The 20564-nt window shown below is 46.5% G+C and overlaps 1 protein-coding gene across 1 annotated transcript in view; it reads left to right on the plus strand.

The window, feature by feature from the left end:
- The window catches only part of HCN4 (hyperpolarization activated cyclic nucleotide gated potassium channel 4), a 106647-nt gene that overhangs the window by 29895 nt on the left and 56188 nt on the right, over nucleotides 1–20564 (plus strand). Inside the window, exon 2 of the mRNA XM_082005403.1 lies at nucleotides 2365–2788. Within this exon, the coding sequence (XP_081861529.1) occupies nucleotides 2365–2788 (424 nt within the window). The remainder of the gene's footprint in view (nucleotides 1–2364; nucleotides 2789–20564) is intronic.

Raw genomic sequence — 20564 nt, forward strand, 5'->3', positions numbered from 1 at the left:
AAGTATTGAAATCACCAGCCAGCATAAAAATAAGAGTAACAAAAATCCAAAGATCTCTCAAGAAAGCCACTTACCTTTACATTTCTGCATGTCTGGCCATGTCTGTCTCATGCCATTAATTTGAAACTTGGGAAAAATAATCTTCTTTTGCATATGTCTTTCTGTATCCCCTAAGGCAAATTAAAGATGGCTGGGAGGTTATTTATTTTCAGTAATAATATACACACCGCTTCCAGGCTTCTTGCTATTGTGCAATTATCTAGATTAATTGACTAGGAAAGCTGCAGCATCATCTCAGGCCCTTAATAAGGAAGACCGCAACATGGATTTATACAGTATTAATGCATATTACTGCGTGACATGGCCTTGCTCTTAGAAGCATATGGACAAATCTCATTGCTGAGTGTTTACCGGCACTAACTGTAACCTGTATCTTTATACTAAGTGAAGGATTTGCCTGCATGGCACCTTGAGAGCAAGAAAGAGATAGTTGATGACATTTTTGGAAACCTCGTTAGTGAGTAACTTTGCTCATACTGAAGTCAGTTCCCATCAGCTTCTGGTGAATGTTTCTGGGAATTGCTGGTGTGCTGCTGGTTTGTGACCCTGTCTGTACATGTGTAATAGCTGGAATCTTAAATACGCTTTTAGGTGCTTTAAAGTGTTTCGTTCTTAACAGGGAGAGAGAATCTATATAGAGGAGGCTTTTAAGGCATATTCTGACCTTTTTGTTTTCCTGCTGAGAGATTAACAAATCGGTGTAGTTGCCTCACTGTAGTGATACTGTTCTGCAGCAGCTCAGTCTGGTCCAAGGCCAAGGCTTAAGCTGAACAACTCTTACCAAAGCTAGATTTTGAGGACCTTTAAGGCAAATCTATTTCTCTTAAAACATTTCAGTGATTTTGACTGTAATCTATCAGACAGATAGAGAAGCAGCATGTGCATGTCCTTCTTCAGCACACCCAACAGTTTCCTTCGTTACATCATGGTAAATCCAGAGTCACCCTGTTGGCTTCACTGCTATTGAGATGATTGGTTTAAAGGAAGGCTCTGTTCTCTCCTTGTGTTAACTTGCTGTCACCTTTTCTATGGTCTAGGAAGTTAGGCTTATTTGGTACTCAAGAGATTAATAATAGTAAAACACCATGCTAAGCTGTGTGACTGACTGGAAGAGCCACTGCAGCCTTCTGAACGTTGCATCTTCAGGTTTAAGCAACAAACCTGGGAAGTGGTTTGCTCTGTGTACTTTGCTCATTTGCTGTGACAAGTGCACCTTAATACAAAGTGTTTATGATACCTCACTATATTATAGCAGCCGCGCTGTAGTATACAATGTAGAGCTGATGAAAACTTGGCGATGTGAAACCACAACACATTGGCATCACTACATGTGAAACATTTGGAGGGGACTGGAGCACCACTGTGTTGGGCAGTGAGGCTCCTTTGTGAGACTCCTCAACAAAGTATGAAACCCAGAAGTTTTTAATCCTCACTCTGAGTTGTGGCAACATTGTGTGATTGTGTATCTTTACACTAATACCTGGGGAAAATCTTTAAAAAATCCCAAACAAATGAATTAGGAACTATATTCAGACTGTGAGTGCCTTCAAAATCAAAAATGAATGTTGTTGTAAGGATAACATTGGTGTGGCACTAAAATGAAGATAAGCTTCTTGGAGACTGTGATTCATGGAACAGTAGTTAAATGTTGTCGTTGCTTACTTTAGAGATGAAATAGGTATTTCCAAGCACGTGACTCTAAGCTTTATTGATTATTTCTGTACAACACCGAAGCCTATGGAGTGTGCACTAACCTCCTAAAGTCCAGGCTCAGCGTAAGCTTGGCTCAGCAAGAGATCTAAACTGAACACTGTAGATCACAGCATAGTCTCCAGTTCCATCCTGATCCCAATGCTATCAGTGCTAACTACTTCTAAAGAAGGATCAGACAGTAGGAGCACGCCTGATGATTTTAACCCTAAACGGCTTTATTGGCATACGAACTCTGAAGCCTTCCAAATACTTGTGTTCTCCCTCTCTCTCTTTACCTAACAGTTGCTGTAGTAACTGCAAGTGTGTCATTCTCTTCTTGGGTGGCTCTGAAGTCCGAGTCGCAGTTTTTGAGTGGGCATGTCCAGCCATGTACTCAATTCCTTTCTGAACCCTCTAAGCCAGAAGATGAGTGTTCCTGTGATATTAAGTACTCAGTTAGTAGCTTGCGCACCCTGAGTACATCAGGCAGCCTAGCAGAGCATTGGCAATGAATAACAGTAAAGGTGCATAAAGTACATCAGTTCTGTTGACCTGGGCTCCCTGATCTCCCACTCTATAGCTGATCTCGCATGTCTCTGTCTTGCTGTCCAGGTTTTATTGGGATTTGACCATGCTGCTCCTGATGGTAGGGAACCTGATCATCATCCCTGTGGGCATCACTTTCTTCAAGGATGAAAACACTACCCCATGGATTGTCTTCAATGTGGTTTCGGACACGTTCTTCCTCATCGACCTTGTCCTCAACTTCCGAACAGGCATTGTGGTGGAGGACAACACAGAGATCATCCTAGACCCACAGAGGATCAAGATGAAGTACCTGAAGAGCTGGTTTGTGGTGGATTTTATCTCTTCCATCCCTGTGGACTATATCTTCCTGATTGTTGAAACCCGCATTGATTCTGAGGTGTACAAGACAGCCCGGGCACTGCGCATCGTGCGCTTCACTAAGATCCTCAGCCTCCTCCGGCTTCTGCGGCTCTCCCGGCTCATCCGCTATATCCATCAGTGGGAGGAGGTGAGCAGAGGCTGTGATGCACTTGCATCCAAAATCTTTTTTCCACTTATGCTGGTATTACACAAAAGTGCTTTCTTTGAATGCCCATTCTCCTACTTTATGCCAGTGTGAATGCTAAAGCATTGTGTCTTGAGTCTAATGCTTTGCTTTTAGCAGGTTCCCGAGAGGGCCTTCAGCATAGCATTACTTAGTCACTTGAGACTGTACTATCTGCTTCACAATCACAATATATATAATCTGTGGAGATGATGTGTGGGCTGGGAGGAGAGTTAAGTGCAGGTGAACCCCCTTGCAGGAAGTGTGAGCTGCCTGTGAGTGGAGCAGTTAGCCAGACAGCATGGTCTTGCCCTCGCAGAGCCCCAAAAGGTCCAGATACAGTTCAGAGGAAAGGTCTAGAGACAGCTGATTTGCAGTACCTGTGGCATTTGTTTAGCCAAACATCATCTTCTTTTACATGCTTATCTCTTGAATAATGACTTGGTGATGTATTTATAACCTCCTTGCTTTCTAAATTCTCTGACACTATCTTAAGGGGAAGAGGAAAGAAGAGCAACGTGCAGACAAATAGGGTCTATTTAAAGACATAAAGGTGTGGTGAAAAGCAAGAGCCCCACTACCCCTGGACCCTGTGCTGTTCCCACAGGAGTTCCAACACACATAGTGAGTTGTCAGGCGTAATGTCAGTGAAGCCACAACCTTACAAATAGCTTGAAAATTAGTTGTTTTTTCCTGTCTCTGTGCTCTCCAAAGCAGAGAGAAAGCTCCCTGCAGCTTTCTCCACATGTCAGGAGCATATTTTCAAGACAAGGAAAGGTGGTCAAGGCAATTTCATCTTCCTCCCCGTACTTGCTCTTCTGCTTTGGAGCAGAGCCTGATGCAGAGCATGATCTAATGCAGAGTGTGCTCCTGGGAATGTGAAGGGAAAGCAGCCATGCAAGTCATGGCTAGATGGCACCGAGCTGTCAGAACATTAATTCACAATAGAGCTGAACCGTTTCCTCTTCCCAGCGTCACAAGACTCGCAAGGGAGAGCACTGGTGCATACTTTAGAGATTTCAGGCTTCATCTTTGTGGTGGTATAATTTGTGAAAGCTTCACTTAGAGCAGAGCATAATGCCTTGCTGGAGTTTGGGATGACATTGTGCAAGGGGTTGTACAGATGTGTAGGGAGAGATGGCTGAAGAATTCACTACTAGGTTAATTTGCTTCATAGCGCAGGCAGGCAGGACGTGCATTGAGAGATGGAGGTAAATAAAGCAGAAGTGTCTTCCCAGTGTGAATAAGTAAGTCAGAGACTGAACAGAGCAATGAAATATCTCCAGATCTGTCATCTTGTCCCTTGGTTGCGTTGCTTTCCTGTCCTCTAATCCGAGAACACTCAGGAAAGGCAAGTTGGTGGTTTAGGCTGCTGTTAAAGCAGCTCCTTCATACAGATTTACATGTAGCCACAAGCAGTGCTTGTCTCTGTTCTTTGACTTCCTTTCCATAAGGTGGTTGAAGACAGTTTAAGTTTATTGGCTGTTGATTGTACTGAATTTGTTTTCAAAAATAATGAAATTAAAACAAATCAGTGCCCTTTCCCTGTCTTGCTTCTCACACAGTTTCACTGAGCAGCCATTTCTAGTTTCAGCTTCCTAATACAAATAGGTGGGGCATTTTGCCCTTTTGCTGGCTGTCATGGGTACCAGGGGACAGGACAGCCAGGCGCTCCCTGGATCCCCCCTGAAGAACAGACTCCCTGGAGTGATGCAGTGCTGCAAGTGGAAGGGACAGATGGTGTTGGATTGCAGTTTCCGACTGCAATGCAGACACTGTTATGCATTGCAGAGCCCAGCAGAGCAAACATGATAGTCTTTTTTTCAAACAGGGCTCGACCCAAGCAGCAGTTTCCCGGAGAAAGCATGACGCTAAGGAGGTTTTCCACCTTCTCAAATGGGGGAGGGAAGCAGAAAGAGGGGGTGATCCCTTGTCATTGATGCAGTGCATGCTGCAAAGCAGCAAGGAGTCGGGGAAGAGAAGTTCTTCGTCTTGGTGTGGGAGTAAACGGTTGTGCTCCCTGGAACCACACTGATGGTTCTTTCTTCCTCTTACTCTGAAGTGCCTACAGATGATCCATCTCTGAAAGTTCACGTTGATCTTTCCTCACTGCACGGATCAGTAGTGTTAATTCCTGTAGGATGGAGCTGTGTTGGATGAGACTTACTCTGGGTGTATGCAAGGGGATGGTTGCTGTGCAGAGTTGAAGAAGGAGATCTGTTGGGAGAGGGTGTTGCCAAAGACTTTTGTCCTCCTTTGCTCACCCACACTATGCCTCTCTGTGTCTCATCTGCTAGGTAGTTTCCTTCTCTCATAGGCTCTTTGCATATGAGCCGATAAGCTAAAAAAGTCTTGTGAGTAGGGCATGCTGGTCCACTGGAGAAGAGTATGAGTGTGGACTGTAGGAATCTGTGTGGGGCAGTCTGAGCCAGCGTTAATAGAGGTGGATGGACTAGTCAGAGAGGGTGTGTGCCGCCTTGTGTCTGGATTAGAGCATCCCCACTCACCTGTACGGAGCTCATGCAGTGACTTTTGATGGAGCAACTGCTGCCACTGCTGCCATGGGAAACTTAGCTCCTTGCTTATAACTAGTGTTGAGTTTGGGTCCTGTATGAGGAGGAGAGGGGGATCCAGTATACACAGAGATGTTAATCTATTATATACTCTACCTCCTAGGTGAATGTTACATCTGTGCATTAGTGTAACTCGGAGTGAGTACAGGGATAAGTGGTCACTGCCTGAGTTCACAGCGAGTCTCTCCCTTTCTTCCCCTGCAATTGTCCATGCTCTGCATGAATTTATCACACCCTGCAGTGAGGAGAGAGGAGCCTTCTCTAAGGCTGCAATGCTGTAAAACAGCCAGCCACTCATCAGTTCCAGATCAATGCTAGTCATGAGTCTGTGGGCTCAAGAGCCAGTGGTTTGAAGTGCCTGCACCATTCTGGCTCAGCAGTGGGCTACTCTGACATTCTCCCCCAGATCTGAAACAAGTGCTTTGGGGACTACCACTGGGCGAACACCCTAAAAAAAAAAAAAGAAAAGAAAAAAAGTAGGAAAACAATCTAATGCACTCATGGTCATTGGAGTACAAACATAAGCATAATTCCAAATGTAGCAGTTTCATTTGCATGATCCATTTTGCATGAGTGGTCCAATGAATGAATTTACCAGTAGGGCATAATATAAATAGAGTCTTTTTGAAGTGTCTGCCGTATCTACCCTGTAGTAGGAAGCTTGATTGCAATGTAGGAAGGCATACTCGCACTGGCTCGAGCCTAGCTTGCCTGAATATCATATTATAAACTTCAGTGTCTGGTGGTTACCAAGTCCATGAGCAGAGATCCAGGAGGGCTGGCATGGTGTGTGTCTGGAGCCGTACTGTCAGAGTTAGAACAAACATGGGGTTCTCCAGTCATGCCTTGGTCACGCCCAGGGAAGCTCTTGTCATTTCGGCCTTTGAACCACTCCAACAGCTCGTCAGGGTGCCTGGGTTGGTCGGCTGTGTGAAAATGAAGGCATGCTGTTGCTCACAGAGTCAGGAGTTGGACCTTCACACTGCTGTCTCCGAGAAACTGTTCAGAAAAAGCAGACTCTGAACATGAATATCCCACAAACCTTATCCCAAGGTCACCCAGCAGAAAGAAGAAAAGCAGAATGATGCCATGTAACACACATACCCAATGAAAACGAACCAATGCAGTTCAGATTGTAAGTGCTAAACAAAAAAAACCTCTTTAGGTTTTCATAGGCAAAAATGATTGAATATTTTTTTTTCTAAAAGCAATTTGCTGAGCTGTCCCTATTTTATGCATAGCATCTACCCCTGTGTTTGGTGCCAGGATGCAGTAACCTGTATTTAAGATCAAACTATTTTGACTTATGAACAAGGAACATTTACTGGGACAACAGTAAAATCCTACTCCTGTAAATTGTTTTCCAAATAGCACATAGGCTTAGGTAACTAAAATAGTTTTATTTCAGAGTCTATGTAAGGGATTATGGTGGGAAGGAAAGCAACTAGCTGGTTTTGATATATAGCACAATGATAAGATCATCGTGAGAGGATTTTTTCAGATTTTTTGTTGGAAAAAAATTGCATTTTTCAATTTTGGCAGCTGAAAGCTGAAGAAAAGGACAATTTGGTGATTTTCAAACTATTACATCAATGAAAACTTGAAAACTTTCCTGAATGCTGTCCTTTTCTTCCCTTGAGTTTCGTAGAAGTTCTAGGATGGAGGGAATGCATCTTTTCAGGTCTGTTACTGGCCACAGATTACATCATCTGAAAGATGACATCGCTTTAAGAAGATTTAGAGATATTCAGCAAACTGATTCAAAAGCTAGAGGGCTTATGTGTAAGGACTAGGGGAGAGCTTCCAAAGACTATGAGAATATGGCTCCCAATGGATTTTTGTTTTAATTTCAACAGCTAATTCCCTTAGTTTCTTCTGACCTATTTGTAGCCTTACTTAAATTAAATTAAAATAACGTGGCTAGTGGCCCGGGGGATGTAATGCTAGGCCAAATCCATAACTGGATCCTGAGAGGGGAGGAGCTGGGCAAAATGATTGTTCTCAAGGAGCACAGCAGGGTCCCATTCCATGATCAGTTCAAAATAGCTTTGCAGAATTTTTATCGATATGATTTGCAATTCTGTCATGTTAAATAGCAAGGCAGACCCATGAGAGTAACTCATTAAAACCTCTGGCCACCCTTGAGTAAAATCAGACTCAACAAATACTGGTAATGTGGCAGGCAAGGGGGAGAATGGGCTGGGTTTCTTTCTAAATTTGCATTACCTCATTCCTGAAGGCAACATTATCAAGCATTTGTCTTTAATGTCATTACAGGAGCTTATTAGAACCACAGTGCAAGTTACATTTGCATTCTCACTGCACAAATTGACCCAAAAGTCTAGCATCTTTTCCTTCTAGAGAAAATACCATCTTGCACTGAAATCGATGGCAAAAAACTCTTGTTGACATATTAGAAGAAGGTCGTTCAAGATTTTACCACAGCCTTTCACAGTGAACTGTTTTCACTTGTGCAGACAACCGAAGGAAACAAATGTTCTCCATTCCTGTACAGACATTGCATTTTCCGTCCCTTGCCTGTGGGCAGCTAGTGATCCATCCCCTGCCCTGTGCCATGTTACCTTTCAGGAGAAAGAAATCTAAAAATGTTTTTTTGGTGGAGTTTGTCTTTAGCAGGGAGTTCTACTGCTATAATGCAAATTAAGATTCCCACCTGGGCAATGAGGATACAATCTCAAAGAGAGTATCATAAAAAATGGGTTATAATGAATTATAAGGAGCCAGGCAAATATTTGAATAGCTGTGTAGCTACAGAGGTTGCCATAAAAAGGAAAAAGCCTTTTTTTTTTTTTTTTTTTTTTTACAGTCACCTTCTGGCAGTGCTTAATGTGTCTTCTGTCAACAGGATGGTATGAGAGGGGGAATAGATGGCTTGAGGGGTTGGGATTAGGGCACGGAGCCATTTGTCTCTAGGTCAGTAGTTCAGATCCAGCTTGTAGCAAGTGAAAGTCATTTGCCGTTTCATGGATGTTTTTTCTCAGATCTGTTCTTAGTAGACAGGTGCCTGTGTGACAAAATCATCTAGGGAAGTGGCTCTGGTAAGCCTCAGGTGCCCCGTAGCAGCAGCAATGGAGTTAAATTCCACACCCCACACCCCCCCATCTGAAGTCCCCACTGACCAGGGTGTAAGACGTGTTAATAAGTGGGTCTTGCCTGCACCCAGGCTCTGGTTGTGTCACAAGGGCCATCAGTCTGGGCTTTTATGCTGAGATGGAACTACAAAGTTTTTCAAAAGAGATAGACTGATCTCCTAATGATCTCTAATCACTGTGATAGCTGGTTGCTGCTCCAGCCTTTCATTTTCCTCTTCCCTCAGATTCATCCTAGCCTACTCCTTACGTGTCCCTTCACTGGACACTGTGGTAAGTTTGCCTTTCTCTTGGGGAGCTCACGTCTCTGTATTTCTCTGCCAGCACCAGCTGCCTGCAGCTCGACGCCCATGTCTTGCCAGCTGCCTGTCATTTTTCTTCTGGCCATTGTTTCTGCAGGGGGGGTTCTGGCAGGCTTTATTATTGCTGTTGTGTTACAATAACAGAAGGTCCTCAAAGGAGGAGCACTGGAGTCTGGCATGAGGAGATTCCTCCTGCAAGCAGTGTCATTTTCTAAGATTTAATCCCATGGAGGCTTTGCACTTTATCGATGAGGCATGCTGCAGCTGCAGCGATGCAGGGACCTTGGGCCCTCAGCACACTGACACAACCTGCCATGTTGCTGTCATACAGCATCACGGCATGCTTATGGAGGGTGTTGCAAACTACATCAGGTACATTTGTAAGGGAGAGGAGAACCCTTACTCTGACTGCAAAGCTTAAGGAAAATTTCTGGGAGCCTTCTAAATCACAGCAAAATCCTGTGAGCTCAGGAACCAGCCAGGGCAGTGCCCAGTTACCTTAGATGTGTAGGAACAGAGATTCACACCTCAGCAAGGCTGTGCCCTGTAGAAAAAGCACTGTCAAGGCCAGCCTGAAAGGCCTGTACCCTCTGTGGAGCTGGACTTGAGCACCTCAGGTTGTGTATGTGCCCTACCCAGCCTGCACAGTGCTCTGCACAGCCAGGGCTGAGCCTTGTGTCAATATATTGTATATGTGATGTACATATATATAGTGCTGATGTTAAGAACAGCCGATAACAGCTTTTGAAACCATTCAGAGGGAGATTCCTGTTACCATTTGGCTTGCTGATCCAATGCCTGATCTGGTTTTGTCTTTTAGCAGTATGGGAATCACGTTCTGCCAAACTGACCCAATACTTTAAGGCCAGTGTGTCTAAGGTACATTAGCCTTGGCAAGTGGTAGCAAATTAATCGTTCCTCTCATTGAAGCTTTTTCCAGGAAGGCACTATTGATTGCATTCATATCAAGTGAAAAACTTTAATGAGGTAGCTGAAGAGAACAGCATTTCCTCGCCTCACTTTTTGTATTTAGCAAGGCAGGGTTGGAAAGGAACATGCCGAATCTGTAAGTTGTGTGAATGAAGCAGGAGCTTGGCCCAAATAGGACCATGGGAAAAAAAAAATCAAGTTGGTTAGCGGGGGAGGAAGAAGGGGATTTGGGAGTGTAAGAAGGAGCATGGCAGTATGGAGTTGCTTTTTGCCAAGAGAGATTAAAGGCAGTTACTTTGTCTCCCCACAGACCATCCTCATGTGCTCTGAGCCAGTCACTGGGCATGGGGAAGTGCCAGATGGGGACCTGAGCAGCTGCCTCTGCTGGAGTTGGAGTGAAAGGGAGAGCAAAGCTCTGCTAGCAGGAAGAGAAAAATACCCCACTCACAGGGATAATTAAGGGTTTAGATTCTGGAAAAGAATCTGTATCTGAACAGCTCTTTAGATATGTGTGTGGTTTCTTCTGTCTGGTTTGCTTTCCTTGTCTCCCCCCTTGCAGCTGGTAGGCACTCTGGGGCACAGCTGGACAAGAGAGGAATCCACAGTAGTGGGTACCTACCCAGTCCATTTTATTCTAGGAAGTGGGTAGGACTGGTGGGAGAAAACAACCGATTATTAATACACCTCCTGTCTGTAGACACACACCCTATGGCAAGTGTAAAAAACTTTAGCTGTATAAAAAACTGGCTGGATGGCCGAGCCCAGAGAATTGTGGTGAACGGAGTTAAAACCAGTTGGCAGCCAGTCACAGGCGGTGTTCCCCAGGGCTCAGTTTTGGGGCTGGTCTTGTGTCTTGTTTAATATTTTCATCAATGATCTGGATGAGGGGAGTGAGTGCTCCATCAGTAAGTTTGCAAACAACACCAAGTTGGGCAGGAGTGTTGATCTGCTGGATGGTAGGAAGGCTCTGCAGAGGGATCTGGACAGGCTGGATCAATGGGCCAAGGTCAATTGTACAAGGTTTAATGAGGCCAAGTGTCGGGTCCTGCACTTTGGTCACAACAACCCCATGCAATGGTACAGGCTTGGGGAAGAGTGGCTGGAAATGGCTGTATCGGCACTAGTGTGGCCAGCAGGAGTAGGGCAGTGATCGTGCCCCTGTACTTGGCACTGGTGAGGCCGCAGCTGGAATACTGTGTTCAGTTTTGGGCCCCTCACTACAAGAAAGACATTGAGTTGCTGGAGCATGTCCAGAGAAGGGACAAAGCTGGTGAGGGGTCTGGAGAACAAGTCTTATGAGGTGTTGGGATCACCCTGCAAGGGCTTGACCTTAAGGAGAAGGAGCTGTGGCATTGAGAAGCTGGTAAACAGCTGGACATCTGCACGGCTCAGCCTTGAGAAGGAGCTGTGGTAAACAACTAAGAGGAAGCAAAGGAGCACGTGGACACCTGCAGGCAGCGAATCCTGACTGTGGGGAAGCGCGTGGATTGTGTGTGGTAACCAACCAGGACGTATTTTGTGGCGCGTGAAGGAGCTGTAACTGCATAAAAAGCAGACACTTGTAGCAATAAAGGTCTTTGGCCTGAATCCCCGCCAGAGTCCGTGCCCTGTTACTCTACAATGAGGAGCGGCTGAGGCAACTGGGGTTGTTTAGTCTGGAGAAGAGGAGGCTGAGGGGAGACCGTATCACTTTCTACAACTACCTGAAGGGAGGTTGTGGTGAGGTTGTTGGTCCCTTCTCCCAGGTAACTAGTGATAGAATGAGAGGAAGTGGCCTCAAGTTGCACCACGGGAGGTTTAGATTGGATATTAAGAAAAAATTCTTTACTGAGAGAGTGGTCAAACATTGGCACAGGCTGCCCAGGGAGGTGGTGAAGTCACCATCACTGGAGGTGTTCAAAGAATGTGTAGACATGGCACTTTGGGACATGGTTTAGTGGGCATGGTGGTGTTGGGTTGACGGTTGGACTTGATGATCTTAAAGGTCCTTTCCAACCTTAATGATTCTGTGAAGTGCCGTTGTGTTGTGGAGCTCAAGGCAGAGCAGAAGCCTGAATCCCTCTCCCAGACAAAGCTTGCTAGGATGGAGTGCAGTATTCAGACCTCAGGCCCTAGCGCCACTGCTAGATAATGCTGTGAGTTGAAGAATTCATATGTGTTGCCATGCAAATAAGGTAGCTGGAGGCAAGCTCTTGCCTTTCAAAGATGCTGTGTGCTGAGGAAGGGGGATAGGGCAATGTCAACCATGCAGAAAGGTCAGGACCCACCCTGCCAGGGGGGCTGCATGAGGGCTCAGCTGTCTGGAAGGGCCTGACCCTGGCAGACTGGCTGGGGAAAGAAGAAACGCTCTTCCAGAGCACAGCAAAACCCGAGGCCAAGCTTTGCCTTTGAGCAATTCTCACTTCCCCTCTAGAGAAAAAGCTGCCAGCTCCGGTGCAAGACTCCCTGCAACACGCCATGTGTGGGGCACTGGAGCTGGAAAGCCCCAGCCCTGAGAACATGTTTGTTTTTCACCCTCTTTTCTTCTTGCCAGAAATATGCTAATGCAATGGAAAACAGCCTTACCTTCCCCGCTAGTTTGAGGTGAAAGGAAGACAAAGTCTTTCTCGGGAAGGACAAGCTTCACTCCTGAGCAAGGCACAGAGAGATGCAAAGGTTTAATGGGCAAGAGCCTTATTGATGAAGTTCTTTTCTGAGCACCGCTGTGAAAAGAGCTGTTTCGAAGACAGTTTCAGGACATGCAATTATCCAGTTTGCCAGCTTAATGCATTCAACTTAACCTCATTTTTATGAAGCAGAAATCAATGTGGTAACTTTTTCAGAGCTAAGAGATGACATTTTATTCTTGCTTCTGTCATAAGGATGCATATTTTAAGCTTCCTCTTCTAATTTAACTCCTCCCTCTCCCAGTTGTGATTAAGCAGGAATAACCCAAGGGCTAGAGGAAAGGGTGAGGCAATTTCCACATTCTCAGAGACACAACGGAATGGAAAATGTTTCTGAAATACCTTTGCAGTACATTGCAAAGCTTTCCTTATTGCCTTCTTGGAAAAGGATTTGGAAGTACATCTATGACTTCAAGAACCTTTTTATTCATCTCGTTCCAGCACCACTTCACCAGGGAAGAATTCTAATGTGTTATTGATAGTGCTGATCTTTACCCCAGTTTTTTGTTCCAAGGAACGCGTGTCCCTTGTTCTCTGCTCTTCCAGCATCTGTCACCTTCTCTACTCTCACATGGTCAGGGATATTTTGGTAACTATTCCTGCCTTGTGTCTTCTCCCCTTCCTAAGCAAGAAGTCCTGCAGAACAGCAACTGCCAGAGCTGTGAGCTGGGTAATATCTGTCCAGAAGTTCCTGAACAAGACTGTGCCATATAATTGAAGAGAGCAGGGTAGTTGCCCTGCTTTTGATTAATATGCCACCTCTCCTACCCCTGGTACCTCCTGAAGCGGGTTGCACCACATGTACAGTGTTTTAGTCTAGTGACACGTGCAAAATCCTTGCAGACTAAGGATAAAACTTTACAATAAAAATCTTCAGCCCAGGCTTACCCGTGCTGCCATCTGACCTATTGTGATTCTTTTATGTTCAAGAAAGTAAAAGTGCTTTAATTTTTGATTCTTTCAGGTAAACATGAGTTGTACTTCTCCCCCTCCACCTGATCAGTGTCCTGTGAATTTTTTTTTTAATCACAGAAGTGGAGAAGAACCCTTCATTGGGGCCACTTCTTCCAAGCTTTTTGTAGTGGGTTGATGGCGCAACGGTCCCAAGAGCAGAACAGCCCAAGCTCAAGCCCAAGGCTCCCTGAGCAACTTGGCGCGTGACTCAGCAGTGCTACCATTGGATGCACTGCAGCATCGGAGGGACGGATGTTGGCAGCCGGCCACATGCTGTGCAGTGCTGAGCTGGGTCAGCTGCAGAGGAACCTGGACCATGCAGCACTCTCAGTTCTCACCTCAGTGGTTCTCTACATGATTTGGTTGGTCAAGGGCAGAATGCAAGGGTATAAAATGGTGAAGGCGGCCCCATCTACCTTGGCAGAGCCATGCTGCAAGAAGTTCCCTGTTGCGCTGCTGGTGATTGTATCTTTGCCATTTGTTCATCAAGTATTTATGAGTGAGAAGCCAGAAATCAGGGAGGGTCTGATCATGGGAAACATTCTGCCTTTCGTGACAGCTGGAAAAAGAGAGAGATGTGACCTGAAAACAGAAACACCAGAATTATTCTTCTAGCTTCCTTCTGGGCTTAGGATAAGCCACATGTCTGTAGTCCCGCAATGTTCCTTTCCATAAAATCACAGAATCACTAAGGTTGGAAAGGACCGTCAAGATTATCAAGTCCAACCATTAATCCAGCACCACCATGTTCCCTAAACCATGTCCTGAAGCGCCACATAATGAAGATAATAATCTAGTCACCTCACAGATCTTAAACAGCTGCAGCTTATTCAAGCTTCTGAGGCACCATTAGGCATGGGATCTGCTCTGACATAGACCCTGAGCAGTCCTGTTGAGATAGGACATAAACATACACCTCTCTGCTAAGTATCCTTTGGTGGGCCCTGCCCCCAGGGCTTGGGGGACACTGTTCCTACTTTTCTCTAGAAACAGCCCTAACCCAATATGCTATATATATATATCTTTATCTTAGCACACCCTACTGTCTCATGTGGGTTTTCATTATTCTGTGATGTATCTAATATCCTCTCCCTTGACCTGTTGACTTGGGATCATCAAGATAGATGAGCACAGAAGAGAACGGTATCATGGTTACTCTGTATATTTGATTCCTGAGGGTTAGGAAAGAAGGAGAAGGTTGTGGAATGTGTTTCTCAAGTTTGGATCCAGCCAGGATAGATCATCAAGAAAGGATGAAGGTCTATGGAGTGTGCAAGTGGATTTGGAGTAGAAGGAGATGGGTCTGAGGGGAAATCTTGAGGTGAGGAGAGAGTCAGGTGTTGGCCAGGAGCTGAAGATGGCTGAGGACAAATTGGAAAAGAAGTGACTTGGTGGAGACGGAGCGGAGGAGAGAGCAGGAACACTGGGCGGTGAGCTCAGGGAGGGGAGGTGACTCTGCAGAATGCTGCCCAGTGCTGGGCTGTGCCCAGAGCCGTACCCCAGGGAGCAGCTGGGAGTCTGCCCTCGCATAGGATCCCGTTAGGTCTGGCTCCACTCTCGAGCCTGTGAAGGCTGAACTTTGAGAGAACCTCTCTCTGCGCTGGCAGTGACAAGCAATCAAACAAGCAGCAGCAGTGCTTCCTTGTAAATACTGGGAAGAAACTGTGAAGATAATGTCCCTTAAAGCAGCTGACAGGCCTGCTCTTCCTCAAATCCCTGGAGAGGGTGGAGAGCAGTTAAGACGTAGCAGCTGTGTTTGGGGTTTTTTTTTCCTTTTTTTTTTTTTTTTCCCACCCAGCAAACTACCGGGTGTTAATTCCTCTTGATTTGCCATGTCTCGGTGCAGCCCAGTTTGGAGAGGCTGTCCCTCGAATAGGGTTGATTAGACTCCTCTCCAGTATGCATCACCCAAACATCCACTAATTCCACTTTATCCCTACAGTGTGCCTGGCTTTTTTGGTGCTACAAAGAATTAAGCTGAAATTGTGTAATCAATTAAACAAACTTGGTGCAGCCAAAGTCCAGAGACCTCTGTCAGGGCCCAGCAGCGATCACGAATGAAAGGTCCTGAGCAGAGCAATAATTTCTAGTTGTCCTCTCATCACCACCATCCACAACTGGTCCCATCTAGTGGGCCCAGCTCTGATTTCTGCAAGTAGCAGGGTGTACCGAGGGGAGATGAGACATGTTAATGTGACCATGACACTAAGAAAGCTCCTCTCTTTCAGTGCTAAAAGGGCTGCAGCCCCCCCCCACCCCCCGCGCCTAAATTTACCATACTTACAAATCCTCCCTGCAAAATACAAGTGGTAGGTCAGGAGAATTGTATCTCTGCTACACTGGAAAGTTGTTATAGCACATCACAGAGGTCACAAAAGCTTGGTAGCAGCCCTGGCAAACGGCTTGGCTTGCAGGGTGTTACCATGGCCCTTACCTGCCCTTACGTGCCACAGGGGTATCTGAAGAGACCATTAGAGAAAGCCTAGCCAACTGCACACCTCCCAGGGGCCCTGCAGGCTGGCAATATCCCCCGCAGCTGGAGGGGGATGTTCATCTGGTGGGTTTGTGTAAATGTGTTGTAATGCACTGATGAACTTTAGGTGTCACATGCGCCCAGCGCTTCGTCACTCTCCCTATATCTCCATCCCTGCCTTGTGGTAGTGCATCCATGGGAGACGCAAAGTGGAGCCACTCATGAGTCATGGGGAGCTTGGGCCGTGATTGCCTTCCTCTCTATTTCCATATTACTCTTTCATGCATGGAAAGGATAAAAAGGGTTGTCATTTGTATACAGGAAGAGAGGGGGGGAGGGGGGGGGGAAAGTGTGATTCAGGTTGGTTGTGCCTTCTCCAGCAGGCTCTTCCCCCTCCCCACAGGCCTGGCAGCTTTGCTCCTCTGCACTCTGAGCACTCCCACAAAGGTCTGTTCCCTGCCAGGATGTGCAGGCATCTTACCAACTGCCTTTTCAGTCAATAAATCACCTCAAGCTTGTAGGTATGAGGAAGGGCAGATAGGAACTTTTCCCTTTAGCTGTCTGCACTCCAGACCTGAAATACATGTTTGTGTTTTGTCCTGAGCAAACTCAGTCCAACTCTGAAATGTGAAAGAAATACAGAGGAAGGCTGGCAGGGTGGGAGGAAAGCAGAATGAAAAAGGCTTCTGAGAAATGAGGCAGTAGAAACGCAGGATGGGGATGGCCTGCTGCACTATCTAGTCTGTCCTGGCACAGAATTGTCTGTTTGATCTTCAAGGGCTGTTGTCAGGTAAGTTTTCAATTTGTCAAGTAGTGATACCTTGACACTTTTTCTGAGGTGTTCACCTCGCAGCATTGTCTTGTATACTGTGAATGGGATTACTTACTTTCCCATGCAGTAGATCGCTGTGTTTAGCCAGGGTCTGACTGTGCTTTGGCCCACAGAGAACAAGTGGGCCAGAGTGGATAGAGATTGGCTTCTCCAGAAAGAAAAAGGAGAGGTCTCTCTCATATCCACTGTGAGGGAGAGGGGTCAGCATGGTAGTGGGGAGCAGAGCAGATTGCAGCTCTGTCCTGCTTTGCTGCCTTAGTGCATCCCATGAGTGCACGTGGGTGGCGTGTAGCTATGCTTCAGGGCAACTTGAGGAATCCTTCCTGGGGCCTCTCTCATGACCCACGGCAATAATGTTGCTGGAAATGAGATGCAAGCAACATGATGCTGCTGCTCCTCATATACAGACTTTTGCCCCTCTCCTTGCCCTCCTCAAGGTCATTTTAGCATGGCAGAGATGGAAGAACACAGCCCATTTTAGGAAGAGGGGAAAAAACCCTTTGGTTTCCATCCTGGTTCACTCATGTGCTGGGAATGCAGATGATGAGGTCTGGAGCCAGGCTGGAACATGTTCCTTTGGCCTTCACCCTCTCCTTCCTTCCCCCCTTCCTGAGGCACAGCATGCCGCAAGCTCCTACAGGAGACAGTTCCTTTAAAAGGAATATTATCGCAAAGCACTCTCCCCTTATCTGCAGCTTTCAGATGTGGACGTGCTGCAGAGAGCGCTGACTGGGGACCTGCAGCTGCTGGCAGCAGCTTTCTATCTGCTGAAAAGATGGAAGCTCTCTGGACCTGCCTCGGAGCCTGTCTGCAGCAGTGCATTCTCTAAACCAGCCATGCACGCTCATGGGAGAGGCATCCCTCCTCCTTTTAAAGATTCACCAGCATTGCAGAAAAATGCATATGTGTATCTGCCAATTTTGCTCTAGTCTGGATATCAGTAGCACCACGGAGGGGGGACCTTACGTGTCAGAGCAGGATCATACCCCCACTGAATATGCATGGCCTTGGCGAGATTTGCATAGCCCCTGGGGAGACTTGTACTGCTTTGTCTTCCCTGCTCTTTGTATTCAAGCAAACCTCCTACCGTGGGCTACAAGTGCAGTGCGGCAAAGCGTTGGACTACTCTGCCATTTCTTTGCCAGATAAATGCTGCCCCAGCCTGAGCGATTGCCGACTGCAGGATGTGCTGCTCATTTCAGCCCTTCCTTCTTACCTCTGCAGCTGCTGGCCAGCAGCAGCAGACGGAAGGGAAGCAGCCTCAGAGCCCAGCATTTGACCCTGATCAACTAATGGGGGTGAGGGAAGGGAGAAGAGCCAGTGCTACAATCAGTCATTTGAGTGAACCAGTGCCTGTTTTGATTAGCTAACAATTTTTCTGGTCATTTGGAGGAGAAGTCGCCTGCATGTGTTCCCCTCTTCCTGGGGGAGACCTGAGCTGTAGGACACCACCCCTAAACTTCCTGTACTGTTTTTGAAGCAGAGAGAAACTATTCTGTGGAGGAATCTTTCAAACAGAAGAGGGGGGAGGGGCTATTTCTGCAGTGATTGAAGTGGAAAGACCAGGCTAAAAGGGATGGAGAATATTTTGTTCCAGACAAGGCATTTCCTCAGCATGAGGGCTGGACATCACCACCCCACACAGTGGCTTCTTGCTCCCATCACTTGTTTGCAGAGGGTGCAGGGTTTACCCTGTCTGACAGCTAACAACCAGCTCCTTGCGTCTGAGGTTGGCAGTTCAGTGCACTGCGGGTTGCTTTTTGGAGCCGGGAAGGTGGGAAGGTTGCACCGCTGTGCCAGCTTAATTGACAGCTGGCACAGAAAAGGGGATGTGCTGGTGGATGGGAGGCAGCTGCCAACTCCAGATGCCAGAACTGGCATCAGAAGAGTGGCAGGAGAAAGGGCCAGGAGCAAGCCGGAGTGGCAGAGGAGAAACGAGCCTGGGACATAACCATGTGAGGGGGCGTTAGTGCATAACTGTGTGTTCAAAGCCTGGGAAATGTGGCAGACCAGGTGGCTGGCTGGGAGGCTTGACCGCGAGGGCAGCGGAGTGCTCCGAGTCCTTGGTCTGGACCCTCCTGGGAGCAGGACAGCAAGCTGTGCACTTTTCTGCTTACGGCTGGAAAGACCCAAAGCCAGGTGCGAAGGGCTAAGCTCCCCGCAGTTGGGAATCAGAGGAGAGCACTGTCAGCCAGTTCACAGGCTGACCAGGGAGACATCTTCTTGATTCCTGGAGCTGTGGCAGCTGGAGGTCATCTGTGGTCATCAGTTGTAGTGGAGATGTCCTTTCATCTTGCGTACATGTGTATAGTTGTGTGTATGGGGCTGACAACTTAGCAAAGCCCAGCTGGCTTGCTGGAGGGTGACGGGACATAATGGCCAGACGCTTGTCTCTGTGGCTGGCCTGGGCTGTCCGTGGCTGTCACTGCTGGTCTTCCCTTTATGCCTTTTGTGATGACAAGGATTTGCCAGGTCACCTTGGGTGTACTGAATCATCACAAAGGTATGCTGGGTTGGGTAGATACAGGTGCAATTGCAGCTGCTCACAGAAGCCTTCTGTGCTCCATATCAGCCCTGGTTTCTGATGCCTTACATGATGTGGCTTCCTGCCTTTCCTTTAGCAAGCTAATGCTGCTAAAGGAGCCTTACAATCAGTATTTTCCCCTGATGTTCAAGTCAGGGTTTTCCCTAATTGCATCCCAATACATTTACTCCCTGCCCCTCACCCTATCCCTAATGATCTTCAGCATTTTCCTTCTCACCTCCCTCTTCGTATCCAGATATGAAGAAGCAACAATTGCCAAATTCCTTCTCATGAGTCTTGTCAAAAGTGTTTGCATCCTCCATGATATTTAGTCTACAGATGAGAGATGGAATCTGTAATGAAAACCTGATGTTCAGATTATTTCTTGTCTCTGTGGTAGGGAGAGTTACATAGCTCAGATTCAAATACCAATCATTTGTTAAAAATTTGGACACCAGTCTAATCCTTGCAGGGATTTTAGGGAGATCCAAACTAATAACTGGGATATCAGACATCTGTTCTTGACTCCCTCCCATTTTCAGTCTTCTCCCTGAGGGCTGTGAAATATTTGATCCCTCAGATTATTTTGTTTACTGCTCTTCAGAGTGCCCACACCCATCTGCGTGCTTCAGCACAAATTCTCTTGAGGAATCGCCAGTTGGTAGGTGGTCACGAAGAAAAACTTCACTGCAGTTGCCAAGTCTCACTAGCTGCCTATCATGTGTACAAAATTCTGAAACATGATGGTGCTGTGAACCCAAAAGATAATCTTGTAAGTTTAGCAAAAGGAGGCAAAATCTTTCATCTTGGGAGATTCCAGCTGTATTGGACATGGGACTGGGAAATCAGATCCCATGGTTTTCAATCTATGCTAAGCCCTAAACTTGTGGACCATGCTCATACATGGGTTCTCCCATTCAGGCTTTGACATCTGAAGAGGTCAAGTTTGGTGTCCTGCTTAACATTGACTTTTTGAGGCATCCCACCACCTTCTCTTAGGCTGCTGGGATGACAGCAGTCTGAGGAGGGGTCAAGTTGCCTGAAGCTGAGTTTCAAAACTACATTTCTTACCTCATGCTCCTCTAGCAGAACTCTTTGCCTGCAACTTAACTCCCTGTTCACTTCATGGAGTAGAAAGCACCATAAACACAAAGAAATAAATTAATAGTAGTATTTAAAACAGAGAATCATTTAGTCCTGGTGCTAAAGCTTTCAGAAACAAGTACTTCAGTGTTGTCTAGGAAGAATGTTGCTACTGCCATGCTGGTTCTCCTTGGCTGATGCCATATGTTGCAGCTGCTCCTGCTATCTACATCCTCTACTTGACAGGCTTGTGTCCTGAATCACATTTCTTGCTCTGCCAAAGCTTTATTGGG

Source organism: Phaethon aethereus (assembly GCF_964289735.1).
Source record: "Phaethon aethereus genome assembly, chromosome: 12".
NCBI lineage: Eukaryota > Metazoa > Chordata > Aves > Phaethontiformes > Phaethontidae > Phaethon > Phaethon aethereus.